Source organism: Gorilla gorilla, chromosome 3, assembly GCF_029281585.2.
Source record: "Gorilla gorilla gorilla isolate KB3781 chromosome 3, NHGRI_mGorGor1-v2.1_pri, whole genome shotgun sequence".
Taxonomy (NCBI): Eukaryota; Metazoa; Chordata; class Mammalia; order Primates; family Hominidae; genus Gorilla; species Gorilla gorilla.
The window spans coordinates 130,190,381-130,210,407 of record NC_073227.2 but is presented as its reverse complement, the minus strand read 5'-3'; the positions used below and the strand labels follow the sequence as shown (position 1 = coordinate 130,210,407).

The 20,027-nt window shown below is 39.5% G+C and overlaps 1 protein-coding gene across 5 annotated transcripts in view; it reads left to right on the top strand.

Annotated features, from left to right (window-relative positions):
- The window catches only part of CFI (complement factor I), a 77,202-nt gene that overhangs the window by 446 nt on the left and 56,729 nt on the right, over positions 1 to 20,027 (top strand). For 2 of the 5 annotated variants that reach the window (XM_063705463.1, XM_019025329.3), the window contains exon 1: positions 12,785 to 13,095. In XM_063705463.1, coding sequence (XP_063561533.1) covers positions 13,039 to 13,095 — 57 coding nt within the window. In that variant the 5' untranslated portion in view covers positions 12,785 to 13,038. Of the gene's footprint in view, positions 1 to 75; positions 214 to 12,784; positions 13,096 to 20,027 lie in introns of those variants that run through there. The other 3 variants (XM_019025328.4, XM_055385731.2, XM_055385732.2) reach the window with 2 other exon arrangements.

Here is a 20,027-nt window from a genome sequence, read left to right as displayed (position 1 = left end):
ATGTGTGTGTGTAATTTTAAAGAAACTATGCTGTCTTATAGAAAACCAAACCATCATTTTTATCTTTTGTACCAGATATTCAAGTATGTTTTGAGCACCGACGGGCTGTGAACTGGACTGTGCTGGAAGCTCCTCTCCCTTTTCTCTCTTTAAGCCCTTTATATTTGACATCAGCTTCCCCCACATTCTCCAAAGCTTCTCTCACAAATAAAGGTAATGACTTCCCGTTTATTAAATTTGGTTGGAGTCTTTTACACCCAAACCCTCTGAGACCTTACCTTGATATTTGATCTCGTGTTTAGAAGAGGGTGGAACTTGGTACCTATCTAATTCAGAGGGTTATTGTAAATGGGATTTTAAAATACTTTTGTAGGCGGGGCGCGGTGGCTCACGCCTGTAATCCCAGCACTTTGGGAGGCCAAGGCGGATGGATCACTTGAGGTCAGGAGTTCGAGACCAGCCTGGCCAATACGGTGAAACCCCTTCTCTACTAAAAATACAAAAATCAGCCGGGCATGGTGGCACACGCCTGTAATCGCAGCTACTCGGGAGGCTGAGGCAGGAGAATCGCTTGAACCCGGGAGGCGGAGGTTGCCGTGAGCCGAGATCACGCCACTGCACTCCAGCCTGGACGACAGACCAAGGCTTGGTCTCAAAACAAACAAACAACAAAATAAGTGAGAGAGGAAACTTTACTTGTTCTTTTTCTTTTAGTTTAGTAAATGCTGCAATTTGATTTTAACGAATGTTGGTCTTTTTATGGGCCTATATAAGTGTATTATTTTTGAAACAAAAAATGAAAATTACCTATTTAGTGTGAAACCTTTGCTTGTCTTTTGCTGTGTATTTGCTCAATTCTGAATTGAACTTGAGATTGTCACACACAGATTGCATTTTCAACTGAAATGAGATGATTTTTGTCTTTATTCTTAAAACTTAGTAAGAAAAAGCTTGCTTGAACAAGAAGTTTAAAAGTATGTCAAAATGTTTATTACTTTCTTAAAAACGTCAGGCTGCTCTTCTTTCTCGGAAATCCAAAACTTGTAGAAGCACAGATCAGGCCAGGTGCTGTGGCTCACGCCCGTAATCCCAGCATTTTGGGAGGCTGAGGCAGGCAGATCACCTGCGGTCAGGAGTTCAAGACCAGCCTGGCCAACGTGGTGAAACCCTGTCTCTACTAAAAATACAAAACTTAGCCGGGCGTGGTGGCGGGCGCCTGTAATCCTAGCTATTTGGGAGGCTGAGGCAGGAGAATCGCTTGAACCCGGGAGGCGGAGGTTGCAGTGAGCCAAGATCGCGCCACTGCATTCCAGCCTGGGCAACAGAGCAAGACTCTGTCTCAAAAAAAAAAAAAAAAAAAAAAAAAAAAAGGAGAAACACAAATAAGTACATTTCATCTTATATCTACAGTCATACATTCACAAAGTTCTTCCTCTTTTCTCAAAGCCAGGTGCTCAGGCTGAGAAGATTCAAGGAAAGGGTTCCTCACGTAGTTGTGTTCTAGGGGAAGGAAAATATTGTTCGGTTTTGTTCTGCAATTCCCCATGGTGGTTTTCGGTAAGACTTGAGACTTCCTTATTCTAAAGTCCAAGCAGCAGTGGAAACATTTCAAGATCTCTTTTTGCAATATAACTTTTCCAAAGATTCAATATTTATTTAAACCCAAAAATCTTGTCACTCGCAGTAAAACGATTTTCTCCAGGGCCTGAAGATCCTTGTTCAACTAGTTCATGTGATGAAAATGTCTGTTAAGTAGGTGATATGGTTTGGATGTTTGTTCCCTCCAAATCTCATGCTGAAATTTGATTCCCAGTGTCGTAGATGGGACCTGGTGGGAGGTGATTGGATCATTGGGGGCAGAATTCTCATGAATGGCTTAGCACCATCCCCTTGGTGATAAGTGAGTTTTCACTCAGTTCACTTGAGATGTGGTTGTTTTAAGAGTCTGTGACCTCTTCTATTTCTCTCTTGCTCCCACTCTTGCCATGTGACATGCTGGCTCCCCATCACCTTCCGCCATGATTGTAAGCTTCTAGAGACCTCACCAGAAACTGATGCCAGCACCATGCTTCCTGTAAAGCCTCCAGAACCATAAGCCAATTAAACCTCTTTCTTTATAAATTACCTAGCCTTGGGCATTTCTTTATAGCAATGCAAAAAAAACCAAAAATGCTGGTTTCCACAGCCATTCTTTATCTTCAAAGAATTTGGTAAAATCTGGGCTACTGTTTTCTTGAATGTATTTCTGTGATTCACTTTCTAGGTCAAGCGTCCTGTTAAGGAGCAGAATCTGTATTACCTTCTCTCACTCCAATCTGTAGTGTCAATAAACATTATTTTGCGTAATTTCTGTGGGTCAGAAATTAAGGAGCAGCTTAGCTGGATGATTTTGACCCAGGGTCTCTCATAAGGTTGCAGTCAAGGTATCACCTGGGGCTGCAGTCCACTGAATACTTGACTAGGGCTAGAGGATCCTTTTCTCAGGGAGCTCACTGACATGCCTAGCAAGCTGATGCTGCCTACTGCCAGCCCCAGTTCCTTGCCATACAGACCTCTTTACAGGGTGCTTGAGTACTGACATGACATGCCAGCTGGATTCCCCCAAAATGATCTGCTAAGCCATAAGATTTATGCATGTGGAAGGAGATTTATATGGGCCTTGTCCAGGTTTTCACGTAGTTAAAAAAATTTTTAGAAGTGAATTGCACTATGTTTGATAAGTCATCTTCATAGCATCATCTAGAACTTTTTTCATTTCTGCTCCAAAACTTTCTGACATCAGCACTCTCTGGGAAGAAAGCAATGAGTTGTGAATATGTCAGGATTTTAATGAGAATTGAAATCTCTGAGGGAACCAATCGTTGATAGGGTACCATAAATAGATACTGACACAGTTCTTCCAAGAGGTACCTTCTTTTTCCAATATGAAGACAGTAAATATATCTTTACCTTTGCTTCTTTGCAGCAGTGTTTAATAGAAGAAAAATTTTCTTGAATTTTGCCGTAATTTATAAATCTTGCAAATGCTGCTCTATGACATTTGTTGTTGAAATCTGATGATTCATCAACCTGGATAAGAAGTTGTTAGGTTCTTTTGATGCTATGCAGCATTATGTGACATGTCATCAATCACATCAATTTATCAAACTTTGAAAGTGAAACCGTTTTAGTTTCTCATTACATCATATGCTGGCGTCTGACTCTGTAATTATACATGCTGAAATTGTGAGGTCCCATCAATTGTGGGGCTTTTTCCTTTTCTAGTCAAAAGGTTCTTCTGCTAAATAACTTGCTTTCTGGGCCTTTTTACTGAAGGTGACTTAAAAAAATAAATACATTCTTTACTCTGGGTTTCCAAAGGCCATGTAAAATTATCTGCTCCTTTACTATGGTTTGCAGTTAAGTGTCTTTTCAATTTTGCTGGAGCCATTGCTTCATTTATAAGTTGTGATTCTTCATTACTAACTTTATCAGAATTATTAAGACTTAGAATTCTCTTCCATCTCCCAGTTCATCTTCAAAAATCACCACATTGGACTATAAGTCATGTTTGTAAAACACAGATGCTAATAAAGTATAAAACAAGCAAACTAAACAAGGAAATTTTTTTTAAAAATGATATCTTCAAATGCAATTCACTTTTAACCTACCAGCTCCATGTGTCAGGCCTCTGAGCCCAAGCCTGCGTGTATACATCCAGATGGCCTGAGTCAACTGAAAACTACAAAGGAAGAGAAACAGCCTGCTCCTGTCTTAACTGATTGACCAACCTTAAGACATTCCATTATGACCTGTTCCTGCCCTGCCCAACTGATTGATTGATCGACCTCGTGACATTCTTCTTCTGGGCCATGGGTCTTATGATCTCCCCACCATGCACCTTGTGACCCCCTCCTCTGCTGACAATAGATAGCCACCTTTAACTGTAACTTTCCGCTGCTTATCCCAGTCCTATAAAACTGCCCCACCCCACCTCCCTTTGCCGACTCTCTTTTCAGACTCAGCCCACTTGCTCCCACGTGAAATAAACAGCCTTGTTGCTCACACAAAGCCTGTTGGTGGACTCTTCACATGAACACGGACGAGCGTGACACCGTGTTTTGCAACGTTTACAACATTAGCAAAGCAACAGGGAGGCATTTGAGTTATGGGGCATTAAAATTGCTTCCTTAAAATGTTGTCTTTGATTGTCTATTACATCAGGAGAGCTCGTTACCTGTCAGTTGACTGTGAATAAGGGGAGGCCAGGGGAGATTAGGAAATGTAAATCAGGAAGGAGAGGCTGATGTCATCAACCTATTGTCTCTCCCTCTCCCTCAACCTGTTGTCCCTCCTTAATTCAGCACCCACCAATCATCAACAGCACCCCCTGTTTGCATCAAAAGCTGAGAATGGACTCAATGAAATGAACATAGTTGTGTGGAGCACTGTCATGTTTGTGAATGACCTCTAGCGAAACTCCTAACAGAGTTGTTTGATCACTAGTCATTACTACAAGTGTTGGCATTACATGGAGAAAGAAGTTCAAAAGAATGCAAAAAAAAAAAAAAAATTCCAATCTCTTCTGGAATCCCTAGTAACCGCTCCTAGACCCCTAATGACATCTGCAGAAACTCACGCTAGAGTATAAGCTCCTGAAGAATGAGAACTACATCTTCTTTGTTTTGGTATCCTCAGCACTTAGTACAGTGCCTGGAATAAAATTGATGCTGATGCCCAATAAATATTTGTTAAACGGAACTGAATTCCTCTGTGCTTTGAATTTCTGCTCATGCCTTGAGAACCTACTTATCAACAAATGGTCATAGAATGATGGTCAAAGAGACAAAGAAAATATAAAAGAGATGGGGGTAGAGAAAGTATATTAAGCACAGTCTAGTTGTGGTATTCAAGATCTAAGAAGGTGTCCATCCAGTTGTTTCACTGGAAGGTTAGGACATCTAATTAAAATACCCAGTAAGGAGATACAGATGTTCCTCAACTTATGATGGGGTTATATCCCAATAAACCCATCATGAGTTGAAAATATCTGAGTGGAAAATACATTTCATATATGTAACATACTGAACATCATAGCGTGGCCTAGTCTACCTTGAAGGTGCTTAGAACACTTACATTAGCCTACAGTTGGGCAAAACCATCTGGCAGCACAGCACACTGGAGAGTCTCATTTGCTGCTGCTGCCCAGCATCATAAGAGAATATTGCACGCATATCACTAGCCAGGGAGAAGATCAAAGTTTAAAATTTGAAATACAGGTTTTGCTGAATGCTTATTGCTTTCACACCATTGTAAAGTAGAAAAATTACTCAGTGTAACCATTGTAAGTTGGGAGACTGTATTGCTAATGACAGAGAAGAGGGCTGGTAGCTAGGAATAGGGCTGAAAATTTTTATATTAGAACAAAATTTTAAAAGTACTTAGCCGAAGCTAGGCATGGTGGCTCACGCCTGTAATCCCAGCACTTTGGGAGACTGAGGGGGGCAGATCACCTTAGGTAAGGAGTTGGAGACTAGCCTGACCAACATGGTGAAACCCTTTCTCTACTAAAAATACCAAAATTAGCTGGGCTTGGTGGCATGGGCCTGTAATCCCAGCTACTCGGGAGGCCAAGGCAGGAGAATCACTTGAACCCGGGAGGCTGAGGTTGCAGTGAGCCAAGATCATGCCACTGCACTCCAGCAACACAGCGAGACTCCACTAAAAAAAAAAAAGGCTGGGCACTATGGCTCACACCTATAATCCCAGCACTTTGGGAGGCCAAGGCGGGTGGATCATGAGGTCAAGAGATCAAGACCATCCTCGCCAACATGGTGAAACCTCGTCTCTACTAAAAATACAAAAATTAGCTGGCCATGGTGGCACACATCTGTAGTCCCAGCTACTAGGGAGGCTGAGAAAGGAGAATCGCTTGAACCTGGGAGGCGGAGGTTACAGTGAACCAAAATGATGCTACTGCACTCTGGCCTAGTGACAGAGTGAGACTCCATCTTAAAAAAAAAAAAGAAGTACTTAGCCAAGGTGCCATTAATTGTAAATATTAATGTGAACTCATGACTTTCTCTTTTATTTGGTTTTTATTATGAAAATTTCAAACATAAACAAGAGTTGAAAGAACAATATAATGAACCTCTCTGTACAACACCTTCAGCCTTTTGCAAATGTTATTCCTCCTATTTCCTCACTGTTATTATTAAAATGATTATTGCTAGAGTGTTTTATAGTAAACATTCTGTTCATAAATCTCCAGCAGAGGACTTTTTTAAAAAACATAAGCACAGTACCATTACCACACCTAACAAAAATTTTCTTAGTATTAGCGAATATCCATGTGGAATTTTTCCAAGTTATTTCAAAATGTAATTTAATAATTGGATCAATCAAATGAAGATCCAAAGAAGGGCCATACATTGTATTTTATTGATATGTCTCTTAATTTTCTTTTATTCTGTGTCAGTTTCCTCTCCCTGTTTTTTTTCCCGCCCCCCCCCCCCATGGCATTTATTTGTTGAAAATACTGAGTCTTTTTGTCATGTAGAATTTTCTACTTTCTCACTGATTACATCCTTATGGTGGTATAAATTGTTTTTCTATCCTCTGTATTTCCCATAAACTGGTAGTTAATTGATAGTGAGATCTAGAGACTTGATTGTTTTCAGGTTCTTTTCTTTTCTTTTCTTTTTTTCCTCCTTCAAGAATACTTCCTACCGTCCCATGAAGAGACACATAATATTTCTTATCCTTGTGGTGGTATAAATTGTTTTTCTATCCTCTATATTTCCCGTAAACTGATAGTTAATTGATAGTGAGATCTAGAGACTTGATTGTGTTCAGGTTCTTTTTTTCTTTTGTCCTGCAAGAATACTTCCTACCGTCCCAGGAAGAGGCACATAATGTCTGGTTGTCCCTCTTTGGAGATGAGATCAGTCAGTAGGATCAGTGTTATCAGCCTCATCAATCTCTTAGAGTTCCCTGCCAGCTTTTCACCTAACGGTTTTAGCAGCTGTTGGTGATCATCACTAGATCCATTGGCTCATAAGGTAGTGCAAAATAGTAATATGATAATTCTATCATTTCTTTTGCAATTATTAACTGAAATAAAGAAATTTCCTTTTTTATTTCAATTTTTTGCTATCATTGTTCCTTATAATGCTTAAAATATTTCATCTTTGAGAGCCCCTTCAAGTATTTTAATACCACCAACTAGCCTCCAATGGCTTCCTTGCTTTCTGGTACAAAATATTTCTTTTACATTTTATGCCCCAGATGTGGAATCGCCCTTTCTCCAAAGAGCCTTAGTTTTTTAAATGGAAAATGGTAAGTAGAGAAGACAATCTGCCACTAAGGAGTGCTCACTGCTTCTGGATTGTTAGGACTTCTAGGCCCTATCAGTGGACACAGTGGACAACTAGAAGGTAATTATTTTTAGAAAGAAAAAAAACTGAGGGTCATAGTGATATTTCCAATTCAAAGTTAAGACTACAGGGCTTCCATTTCTTTGAATTTAAACTTGTGTTTGTCTTACCCTGAAATTCTTATGACATTAGCATAATTATTTATTTGCCTTAGCCTCCATATATATATATATATATATATATATATGCTGTCAAGTAAGTATTATTATTAACGGTAAGATTACTGAATACTACTCAAGATTTTGTTTGTATCAGTTTGCTAATATTTTGTTTAGAGTTTATGCATCTATATTCATAAGTGAGGTTGGTCTTTTTCTTTTTATTGTGCTGTACTTCTGCTTTTGTAGATTCTGATTATAGAGCTCTGCCTTCAATGACTGCAGGAGAAGGGTGGGATATGAGGCCTCAGGGGTTTGCCTATGGCTTGCCTCTTAAGTTCAGAGACTCCCTCAACTTCATGGAGGCTGGTGTCATCTAGAATGCTTCTCTGCTTCTGCCTCAGTGTCCACTCAAGGGGTTCTGCGTTAGAACATGTGCTATAGAGAGCCTTACTGTAGGCTTTAGCCTGGAGTAAATGCTCAAGTTACCCCCGAGTGGGGCACTGGCTCAAATGTTCTTCCCTTTATTTATTAATTACTTAGTCCATCACTTATCTCAGATTCTACTGTTTCTATTTATCCTATGGTCTTTCTTATTTTGGATATCTCGTTGTCACCTATATGAATTTGACACTTCTTAAACTCCTTTAAGTTTTGCAGTTAATCTTTTCCTGTCTATTATATGTATTCTAGTAATTCCTCACTGTTTATGTCCTATTAATGAATCCTTCTTCATTTTTCAGTGGTGCAATGGAATTACTTTTATTTTTATATTTATTTTCATTGAGATCATAGGAGGAAAGAGACTTAAACTGAATAAAATTTCAGTCCTCATGAGCACTTTACATTTTCTTTTTGTTAACTACTGTATTGGTCCATTCTTGCACTGCTATAAAGAAATACCTGAGACTGGATAATTTATAAAGAAAAGAGGTTTAATTGGTTCGTAGTTCCACAGGCTGTACAGAAAGCATGATGCTGGCATCTGCTCCGGTTCTGGGGAGGCCTCAGGAAACTTACAATCATGGCAGAAAGCAAACGGAAAGCACGTGCATTACATGGCTGGAGTAGGAGCAAGAGAGAGGGGGCATTTTAATCAGAAAGGATCAGAAACAGTTCTCATTCACATGGAATGGGCAACATATACACTTAAAGTTTTCCCAGGCCTTATCTGCCACCTTCTGACATAATATAATATGGAGAGATCTGGATCATCTGGATTTCCCATAAGACACCATTGTTTTTCCATTGATAGCATTATCTTGATCAGAGGAGATGAGGAAGTAGCATGCTAAATACTTTGGTAAGACAGATGTGCTCCAGAGGGTAGGAAATAAAGCCTGGCACATCGGTAAAATTTTTAGGAAACCAGTGTTCAGGAACGTGCTAGCACATCCTCTTTAATGTAAAAGACAAATTATTGTATCTTGTACTTTCTTTAACAAAGAAGGAAGCACAAAATCTGATGAGGCTTTTTGGACTCTGGGAGCAAATATTCTGCAGTAGGGAATACTGCTCCAGCTGCCAAAGCAGAAATGGCTTCTGCAGTGGTCCAGCAGACTCTATGGCATCAGAAGTCTCAGTGATGGGGGAAAAAATGCTGTGTGGTGTTTGAGGAAGATCCTGTGGGAGAACCACAATATAGGACCTCAGGGTTCTGGAGCAAGGCCATGCCATCTGCAGCAGAGAATTGTGTGTCTTTTAAAAACCAATTTGTATATTACTGGTTCCTGGTAAATGTAGAATAATGAATCACAGGACACTACATCACCATACGGCCAGAACTGCCCATTATGATCTGGATCCAAATGGACCCACAAAGTATAAGGACAAGCAGGCCTAGGAAAAATGTATTGTAAGATAGAAGTGTGACATCCAGAGCCAAACACAAACAGGACCAGAGGTATGAGCAACGTGCATAAACAGGTAGCAGGTAGCCCAGACTGCCCCTGTCCCCAGCATCCAAACAGTTGCACTCATGGCCCTTCCTCAGCTCACACCTATAGCTCCCTGGGGAATCTGGTATGACCAGCTGAAGGAGGAGAGAAAAGGTCACATTTTGTTTACAGATGGGTTGGCTTGGTATATAGGCAAGTTAAAAATAGACAGAGGCGGCTTTACAGCCACACTTTGGAGTGATTTTGAAAGACAGTGGTGAGAGAAAGTCCTCCCAAAGGGCAGAGCTGCAGGTGGTACACCTGGTCATCCACTTCGTGTGGAAAGAGAGGTGGCCTGAGGCTAGACTTATATAGAATCACAGGCAATAGTGATTTCCTGATCATCTTTTGTTCCTGAAATGAAAAATATTCAAAGATCAAGAGCAAAAAGTTCTGGGATGCAAACAGCAACTTTAGCCTGAGAAGTGAATGGTAACCAAGGGCTCAGACCGCTCCTGAAAGAGACCGTGGGTCATGTCATCAGGTACGTCACTGAGATCAGCAGAGGTGGGAGGTCAGAGTGAAGAGAATCTAGAATGGATACGTGTACATACAGGACTGGGCATGAAGTATAAAAATCTTTGTATCGTGGCCAGGCGCGGTGGCTCACGCCTGTAATCCCAGCACTTTGGGAGGCCGAGGCAGGTAGATCACAAGGTCAGGAGATCAAGACCATCCTGGCTAACACAGTGAAACCTCGTCTCTACTAAAAATACAAAACATTAGCCGGGCATCGTGGCGGGCGCCTGTAGTCCCAGCTACTCAGGAGGCTGAGGCAGGAGAATGGCATGAACCCGGGAGTCGGAGCTTGCAGTGAGCCGAGATCACGCCACTGCACTCTAACCTGGGTGACAGAGCGAGACACTGTCTCAGAAAAAAAAAAAAAAGAGAGAGAAAAAAGAAAAAGAAAAAAAATCTTTGTATCACATGTTAATGCCTACCAGAAAGCATCCACCAAAGAAAAGGCACTAAATAACCAACAAAATGGCTCAACCAGTTTGGCTCAACAAAACGATTGAGCCAAAATGACTGAGTCTCAGTCATCAGCCACCCCAGTGCTGGCACGATGGGCACAAGAATGAAGTGACCGTGGTAACAGAGATAGAGGCCACCCATGAGGCCAATAGCACGGACCCCGAGGCTTATCTAGCTCCTATCATTAACAAATGCCCAACCTGACAGCAGCTGACACTAATACTGTCCCCACAAGATGGCACAATTCATCAAGGAGACCAACTAGTCACTTAGTGGCAAATTAATTACATCTGATTCTTTCACTCTTTGGAGGGTCAGTGGTCTATTCTTACAGGAATAGACATATTTGAGGTTATGAGTGTGCCTTTCTTGCCTGCAGGGCCTCCATTAGCACCATAATCCAGAGAATTATAGAGTGCTTAATTATCTAGCAAAGATCACATCCTGCCGGACAAGGGTGCCCACTTTACAGCAAAGCAGGCCCAGGAGTGGGCCTGTGATCATGCAATCCCCTGGTCATATCACATACCACACCACTCAGAAGCTGGTGGACTTACAGAATGTTATAATGGGCTGCTGAGGGCAGAGCTGAGGTGCCAGTCAAATGCAAAACTTTGTGAGAATGGGGTGCTATCCTCCAGGAAGCAGTATATACATTCAATCAAAGACTTTCATATAGCATTATGTTCCCAATAGGAAGAATACCTGGGTCTGGGAACCAAGGAATAAAGGCAAGAATTACCACACTTACCATCACCCCCATTGACCAACTGGGGGCTTTGTGCATCTTGTCTCCACAGTTGTAGACTCTGCAGGGTTCGTTATCTTGGTCTCCAAAGGACTATACTTTCACCAGGGGCAAGCAAGAGTCCCATGGAATTATAAACCAGAGCTGTTGCCTGGTGTACACTGGGCTCTTTGTGTCTAGGAACTAGCAAGAAAGAGTCAGAATCCACAAGGGTAATTGACCCTGATCATTCCGAGGAAGTAGGGCTGCTATTACTATAATGTGGGCAGGGAGGAAGATGTGTAGAACCCACATAACCTACTGGGGTACCTCTTATTTTTTGCTTTTTTTGGTTTCTTTTTTAAGAGAGGGTCTCTCTTTGTCACTTAGGCTAGAGTGCAGTGGTGCAATCATGGCTAACTGCAGCCTCAACCTCTTCCTGTGTTGCCCAGGCTCATCTCAAACTCCTGGCCTCAAGCAATCCTCCTGCCTTGACCTCCCAAAGTGCTGGGATTACAGGAGTGAGCCACCATGTCCAGCCTGCCTCTTGTGACAGTAGGGATACAAATGGCAACTTTTGCCTGAGAGACAAAAGGTAACCAGGGGCTCAGACCACTCCTGAAAGAGAGTGTAGGACATGTCATCCAGTAAGTCACCGAGACCAGCAGAGGTGGGAGGTCAAGGTAAAGGGAATCTAAAATGGATAGGAAGGGGGCCAAGGGTGAGTTTCAACTACAGCCCCAAGATCAACTGCAAGGGTAGGAGCTGTAGTTTTTCCCATTAACTTCCTCCTCTAAGTTTTCTCTCAGGAATAGGGACCCACTGAAATGTTTAAGGAGCCACTCCTGGAGTGTATATGGAACATAGATCTAAGAGGTGCAAGTATGTACTCTGAAAGACACAGAGATGAGTTTCCCAGAACCCTTGTCAAGGAAGGTCTTGCTACCTGGCTGTAAAGAATATAGTCAGAAGATACCTCCTCCTGATGGCACATAACTGTCAGATCCTTCTGTGTCTGCCTTAGCTAAAGAACACTGTCTCACCTAACTGTATGCCCTTCCTGGGCAATATATAGTAGGGGACCAAGCAAGGCAGAATATAATGGCCCAGCCATTTATACTGAAATCAGGGGCACTGTGACAGGTCACACTCACTCCAGTTCAACTTCTACCTCTGTTCACCCCTGCTTCCCCTCCCTTCCTTGTATGGATATCGATCCCTAACAAACACTTGTACCCCACACTCACTGTCTCAAGTCTGCTTCTGATGAACCCAACTGTGTCAGCATTTCTGCTATCACAGATTTATTTCATAAATAGATAAATCCTGCATGATAGTTGGTACTGGCACAAGAATACTTGTTTTTAAAATTTCTTGTACTCCAAAAATACAATTTGATCACAGCACAACAAATGCATGGTAAAGAAGCTGGTTTCTAGAGTTTTAAATGTATTTTGCAGCCTTCACTATGGTCTACTTTTATTCTTACTGTCTCCTAGTCTTCAACCTTAAGTTTAAAAAATTATATTTTTACTGTACAAAAAAAACCCCAAAAAATTGCTTCCAATATAATTTCTGTCTTCCCTGGAATACAGAATTGAGTCACTGCAATTAACAGGGTGGGAGGAAATCAGTCTCTTCTGGTGGAAACAAGTTCCTATTGGTCACCTCCCTCAGCTCTTTAATGGGAAGGCCATTTTTTGGTTTCAATTACGGTAAATCTCTCTGGATTTCAGCCAAATTCTTTCAGAGTTCAAAAGTACAAAGCTCTTTAGGAGGTTTGTTCTTTTGAAATATTTTTTCAGAGGTTAAAAATTAAATTTCAAAAGAATACCTGGAGTGGAAAAGAGTTCTCAGCAGAGACAAAGACCCCGAACACCTCCGACATGAAGCTTCTTCATGTTTTCCTGTTATTTCTGTGCTTCTGCTTAAGGTTTTGCAAGGTAAGTAATTCAACCTTTATGCAAACAATTTTAATTGATAATTTAAAGGTTGTAAAAACATAGGAAATAATCTTAAATATATAATTTTGATTTAAATATTACATAGTTCAGTTACAACAATGCCACTCTATAGTCAGCAACAAATGTTTTATGTTAATATCTTGATAAAAGTGATTTTTTAAAAATAGTTCTTTTTATGTGCTTATATATGCAGAGGCATTGAACTGAACAAGAGTTTTACTAATACAAGGCTGTGATTTACTGTAATTGTAGTAAATCAAAAATATTTACCAGGCTCCTCCTGTGTGTAAGGTACAGTGCTACAAAGACAGTGAGACTGATCTCTTCCTTCAACAGCCTCTTAGTACGCTCTATAGTTATAGAAAGGGGAAATAATAAGCAAATTTGAAACATCTGAAAACACAAAAGTGCAAGTTACAAGACAGTATATATTTAATTGTCAAAAGTGATACAAATATGTGGTAAAGGACTTTAATGAGAGGACAAATCACTTCATGCTGAGAGGTCATGAAGAGATTATAGATCAAGTAGGATTTGAGCTGAACGTTTAATTCTGTATTACATGTGATCAGTGGTGAGAAAGAGGAGTGATTTCCAGCTTCTTTAGCCAGGAAAAGCAGCAAGTGCTACCATAGGAAGGCAGCAATGCACTAGGCCCCTCCAAATAAATGAATCCATTTGATCAGAATGAAGGCTTTGTGGGCTACAAAGGAACTCGAAACTGAAATGACATGTTTTATTGAAGTTAGAGTGTCATCTATTAAGGTGAAAAATGTTTAAAATATTTTGGATACTTATTGATGATTGCCAACTTTGGTGGCAATCCAAAACTATCTTGTCTTAGTGCCAGCTTGTAGAAGAAAATATTTAAAGAAAACTACTTAAGAAAACACACTTTAAGATTCTTGTAACTTCTAAAATAGTTGCCATCATTGCAATGTTTATAATAGAGAATAAATGGAAATAACTAAATGCTTATTAATAAGACACTGGTTAAATTATTGTATATCCAAAATTGAACTATTACATAGCCATTGAAATGACATATTTATCTAAATAAAAAGTCCTTACTACAATTTTATTTTTATTGAAGAAAAACACACACACACATATGTATGTGTGTTTATATGCATATATATATGCATACTTATACCTACTTATATATATGACTAAAAGATCTTACAGTGTATGTATCAAACAGTTAATAGTTGCTATCATTGGCTAATAAGATTACTGGTGATTCTATTTTCTGTTTTCGGTTTTACTGAACCTACTCAGACAAGGAAACTAGGGGATTCAGAAAAGATGAAAAAGAAACCCATAGCACAGTGGGAGTGGCTGCTGGGGCCTTCTAATGGGAGGAATAACCAAAGGATGTTCAACAACAAGGAAGCTGACTAGGTGTGGGGGTTCACACATGTAATCCCAGTACTTTGGGAGGCTGAGGCAAGAGGATTGCTTGAGCCCAGGAGTTTGAGGCTGCGGGGAGCTCTGATCATGCCACTGTATTCCAGCCTGGGTGACACAGCAAGATCCTGTCTCAAAAAAAAACAAAAACAAAAACAAAAAAAAACAAAAAAAACCAGAGAAGCCAAATATTTCAGTCAACATGATTACCTACTATAATTGTGCTGTGATGTAATCACCAACTGATACCCTAAATTTTATTTTACCCTAAAATTTTATTACAAACTCAGGCACATATGGGTGGCATTTTAGAGAGAAAGAACTGGGGTAATGTTAAGCAGAATGACAACATCCTGGAAACAAGGGTGGCACACAGGAGGGTGTGCAGTGCAAGTGATGGCAGCGGAAATGGCAGAGTAGGCAGATCCACCAAAACCAAAAACCAAAAATCCATTTCCACAAAAACCAAAGGGAAGCTGTCAGAACCAACTTTATTTAGAACTCTGGAAAACAGTCAAAGGTTTATAGCACCTAAGAAAATGTTGAATGAAGGAACAGGCAACTAAAAATGGTAGGAAAGCTTTGTAGCATTTTGTGTGTCTGTCTTTTGTGTCCTTGCCCCATACCCTCCCTAATTTGGCAGTGGTCTTGAAGGATATCTGTGTACATAAAATAGCCTTAACACAATAACAACAAATTTTGGTTTATTAAAACAAGTTCACACATTGTCATTAAAAAGGCATTTTGAAATTCACTGTATTCTCATTACCTTAGTTTGCAAATGTTAAAGCAATTTTCTTCTAAAAATACAAACTGTTTCTCTTACTATGCAGAATATTATCCTAATCACTTACCACACTTCTATCACCCTATCACTTATAATACTGTTGTAAACCAACCACTAAGTGGTCTTTCCACTTACAATTTCTTCATGTATCTTAGATTTCAGTTCCTTAATCTTCCATGGGAAAGTATATAAATCTGTCTATCTAATATGGAAGAAATTCTCCTAACTCTGGTGCAGCAACCACTGACCATGTACGTTTCTCACTCAGGGAGGGACCCTGTTCCCTAGCACTGGAAAGAACAGAGAAGACCTTATTCAAAAATAATGTGTTTGTCTTTTCTATCCTAAGGCCTTCCTGTAGGACAGACCCCAGGCACTTGTCTTGGTTTCACCTAGCTCAGAACTCAGAGCAGAAAAGCATTAATATTACAAAGCACAGGCATTGCAAGATTAATGAGCAATCTCAGCTGTCTGGGGCAAAGGATTACAGTGGAGGCACACAACAGAGCACCAAAGCATGGGGAAAAACTAAGATCCTATGGAAAATTAGGGCATTCAAAAGTGCCTTTGTGTATTGGGGAGTTTAGGAAGCCCCATACGTGCTCAGGGCAGGATACATGCTCAGAAAGACCTCAGAAGACTCTGAGCCTGCACCTCTGGTGGTTGTCTAAGTTCAGTGCAAGTATGAAGTGAAGGCTAAGGTAGAGTTGCAAATGGCCTGGATGAGTGAGTGCCCAGGACAGAACCAATCTGCAAAGACTGGGAGAGATTTTGAGATTTTGATTTGTTTTTCTGGGTTTCTTTTTCTTCTCTCTCTCTCTCTCCTCTTGCATTGAAGGAAATCTCTGTCTAAATACTAGCCGAATATAAGTCAAAGGAACAGACTTCAAAGACCACATGTGATAAAGAATAGACTTGCCAAAAGTAGTTTAGAAAAGTCATCAAACAAACACCAAGCAACCAAAACAAACCCCAAGCAACCAAAACAAACCCCAAGCAGAAGGAAGAGTCTGATTTCAAGAGTTACTGTAAGAGTCAAAGTGTCAACCAAAAATTTTCAACCAAAAATTGTGATGCATGCAAGATATGAGAAAGTATGGACCATTTACAGAAGAAATGAACATAATCTGTTCCAGAAGAACCACAAACTTTGGACTCACTAAACAAAGACTTAATGGTCTTTTTTTAAAAAAAAAACACTTTATCGAGTTATGATTGACATATAATAAACTATACATATTTAGTGTACATAACTTGATGAGTTTGAGTTTGGAGATTAGTATATGTCTGTGAAAATATCACAACATATGCCATAAATATATTCACCACTTCCAAAAGTTTCCTCTCACTCTCTTTATTTATTATTTTGTGTGTGCATGTAACAACTCTTAACAAAGAAATTATGCTCTTAGCAAATTTTTAAGTATACAATACAGTATTATGAACAATAGGCACTATTCTGTAGCATAGATCTCTAAGAATTATACATCTTGACCTTTGACTAACACTTCCCTGTTTCCCCCTCACCCAGTCCTTGGCAACCACCATCCCACTCTCTGGTTCCATGAGTTTGACTATCTTAGATTCCTAATATAAGTTGTATTATGTGGTATTTATCCTCCTGTCCCTGCCTTGTTTCACTTAAATTAATGTCCTCTAGGTTCATCCATATTGCCACAAATGGCAGGATTTCCTTCTTTTTTAAGGCCAAATAATATTTCATTGCATGTATATACCACATTTTCTTTATCAATTCTTCCACAACTGTAGAAGAATTTCCCTTTCTGCATATCCTCAGCTACCTTTGTTACCTTTGGTTATTTTGACAATAACCATCCTAACTGGTGTGTGATTTTGATTTAAATTTCCCTAATGGTTAGTGATATTAAACACCTTTTCAAGTACCTATTGACCATTTACATATCTTATTTGAAGAAATGTCTATTCAGCTCCTTTGTCCACTTTTTAAAGTAGACTATTTGGTTCTTGGCTTTTGAGTTGTAGGAATTCCCTATGTATTTTAGATAGATATTAACTTCTTACCAGATGTATGGTTTGCAAATATTTCTTCCATTGTGTATGTTGTCTTTTCATTTTGCTGTGCAGAAGGTTTTTAGCTTGAGGTAGTCCCGCTTGTCTATTTTTGCTTTTGTTGCCTGTGCTTTTGTCGTCATAGTCAAGATATTATTGCCAAGACTAATGTCAAGAAGCTTATCCCTTATGTTTTATTCTAAAAGTTTTATGATTTCAGGTGTATGTGTAAGTCTTTAATCCATTTTGAGTTGATTTGTGTGTATGGGGTAATATAGGGGTCCAATTTCATTTTTTGCATGTGGATTTCCAGTTTTCCCATTACCACTTATTAAAAAGACTATTCTTCACCCATTGTATATTCTTGGCTCCCTTGTTGAAGAGCAGTTGACTATCTATGCATGGGTTTATCTCTGAACTTTCTACTTTGTTCCATGAATCTATATGTCTGTTTTTATGAGAGTACCATATTGTTTTGATTACTGCAGCTTTGTGATATTTTTTGAAATCAGGAAGTGTGATGCCTCTGGCTTTGTTCTTCTTGCTCAAAAAATTGTTTTGGCTATTTTGTGTCTTTTGAAATTCCATATAAATTTTAGAATTATATTTTCTATTTCTGTAAAAAAATGCCTTTGCAATTTTGGTAGGGATTGTATCAAATCTGTAGATTATTTGTAATAGTATAAACATTTAACAATATTAATTCTTTCAGTGAAGGAATGTGAGTTGTCTTGCCATTTCTTTGTGCCTACTTTAATTTCTTTCATCAGTGTTTTACAGTCTTCAGGGTATGAGTTTTTCACCTTGTTGGTTAAATTTATTTCTAAGTGCTTTATTCTTTTAACTGCTATTGTAAATGAGATTGTTTTGTTTTGTTAAAGACAGGGTTTTGCACTGCTGCCCAGGTGGGAATGTAATGGCAAATTATAGCCCACTGCAGTCTTCACTTCCTGTGCTCAAGCTAACCTCCTACCCCAGCCTCTCAAGTAACTGTGACCAAAGGTGTGCACTACCATGCCAACTAATTTTATTTTTTGTAGTGATGGGACCTTGCTATGTTGCCCAGACTAGTCTCAAACTCCTGGCCTCAAAGGATCCTCCCACCATGGCCTCTCAAAGCACTGGGATATAGGCATGAACTGCTGCACCTGGCCTGAGATGGTTTTCTTAAAATTCTTTCTAGGACAGTTCATTATTGATGTATAGAAACACCACTGATTTTTGTATGTTGTTTTTGTATCCTGCAGCTTTAATGTTGCTGTTTATCATCTTTTCATTTCAACTTGAATAAAACCTTTTATCATTTCTTGTAAGGCAGGTGATGTATTTCCTGTTTTGATTTATTAGGGAAAGTCTTTATCTCTCTTTCATTTTTAGAGGATAGTTTTTCTGGGTGTAATATTCTTGGTTGGCAGTGGTTTTGGGGTTTTTTGTTTCTTCGTTTTGACACTTTGAATATATTATCCCACTCTTTCCTGGCCTGCAATGTTTCTGAAGAAGAAGAAATTTGAAGAATAAATCCACTGATAGTTTTATAGGGTTTTTTTTGTATATGACAAGTTGCTTTTCTCGTTCTTTCAAAATTGTCTTTTTGTCTTTGACATTTGACAATTTGATTATAATGTGTCTCAGTCTAGACCTTTTTAGGTTCGATATCTTTGTGATCCTTTTGGTCCTCATGAATCCAGATGTCCATTTCCTTCCCTAGATTTGAGATGTTTTCAGGCATTGTTAATTTAAATAAGCTTTCTTTCCTTTTCCCTTTCTCTTCTCCTTCTGTAAATAACATAATGCATTCATTCGTTTGCTTGATGGTATCCCACAAGTCCTGTAGTCTTTATACTTTTTCATTTTGTTCCTCTGACCATATAATTTCAAATAACCTGTCCTTGAGTTCACTGATTCTCTCTTCTGTTTGACTAAGTATGGTGTTTGAGCTCTCTACTGAATTTTTCAGTTCCTTTATTGTATTCTTTTCACCTCCAAAATTTCTCTTTGGTTCTTTTTTATGGTTTATGTTTGTTGAATATCTCATTTTGCTCATGAATTATTTTCCCCTAATTTTGTGTAGTTGGTTATCTGTGTCCTTTTATAGCTCTTTGAGCTTCTTTAAGATGTTACTTTGAATTCTTTGTCAAGCAATTTGTAGGTCTCCAATTCTTTAGAGTCACTTATTGGAGCTTTATTTGCTCCTTGGATAGTGTCTTTTTTCTTCATAATCCTTGTAGCCTGTATTAATGTCTGGATGTTTGAAGAAGCAGCCACCTCTTTCAGTCTTCACAGACTGACTTTGGCAGAAAAAGTCTTTCACAAATCAGTCAGCCAGAGATTCTGGGTGGACCAGCTGGCAAGGCCCGTGTGAACGGCTTGTTGCTTGAGACCATGTGTGGGTGGGCCTGGTGCCTGGGTCTACCAGTGGGCCTGGTGCTGTGGTCCACGGGCAGGCCTGGTGCCACCGTCACTGCGTGGGTGGACAGTCTTGATGCCAGTGTCCAGGAGCAGGGTTGCTCTCTTTTTCCCCCACAAGAGAGCTCATGATCCAAAGGAATCTCTTTCAGCATCGTGTATGCTGTGTAGGGTAAAGGGTAACTCTATAAAGTGAAATTTATTTTCTTATCCTTTCAATTTTTTCTCATATCTTTGTTCCACTTGCATGCTGTAACCTCTCACCTTGATCCTGGAGCTC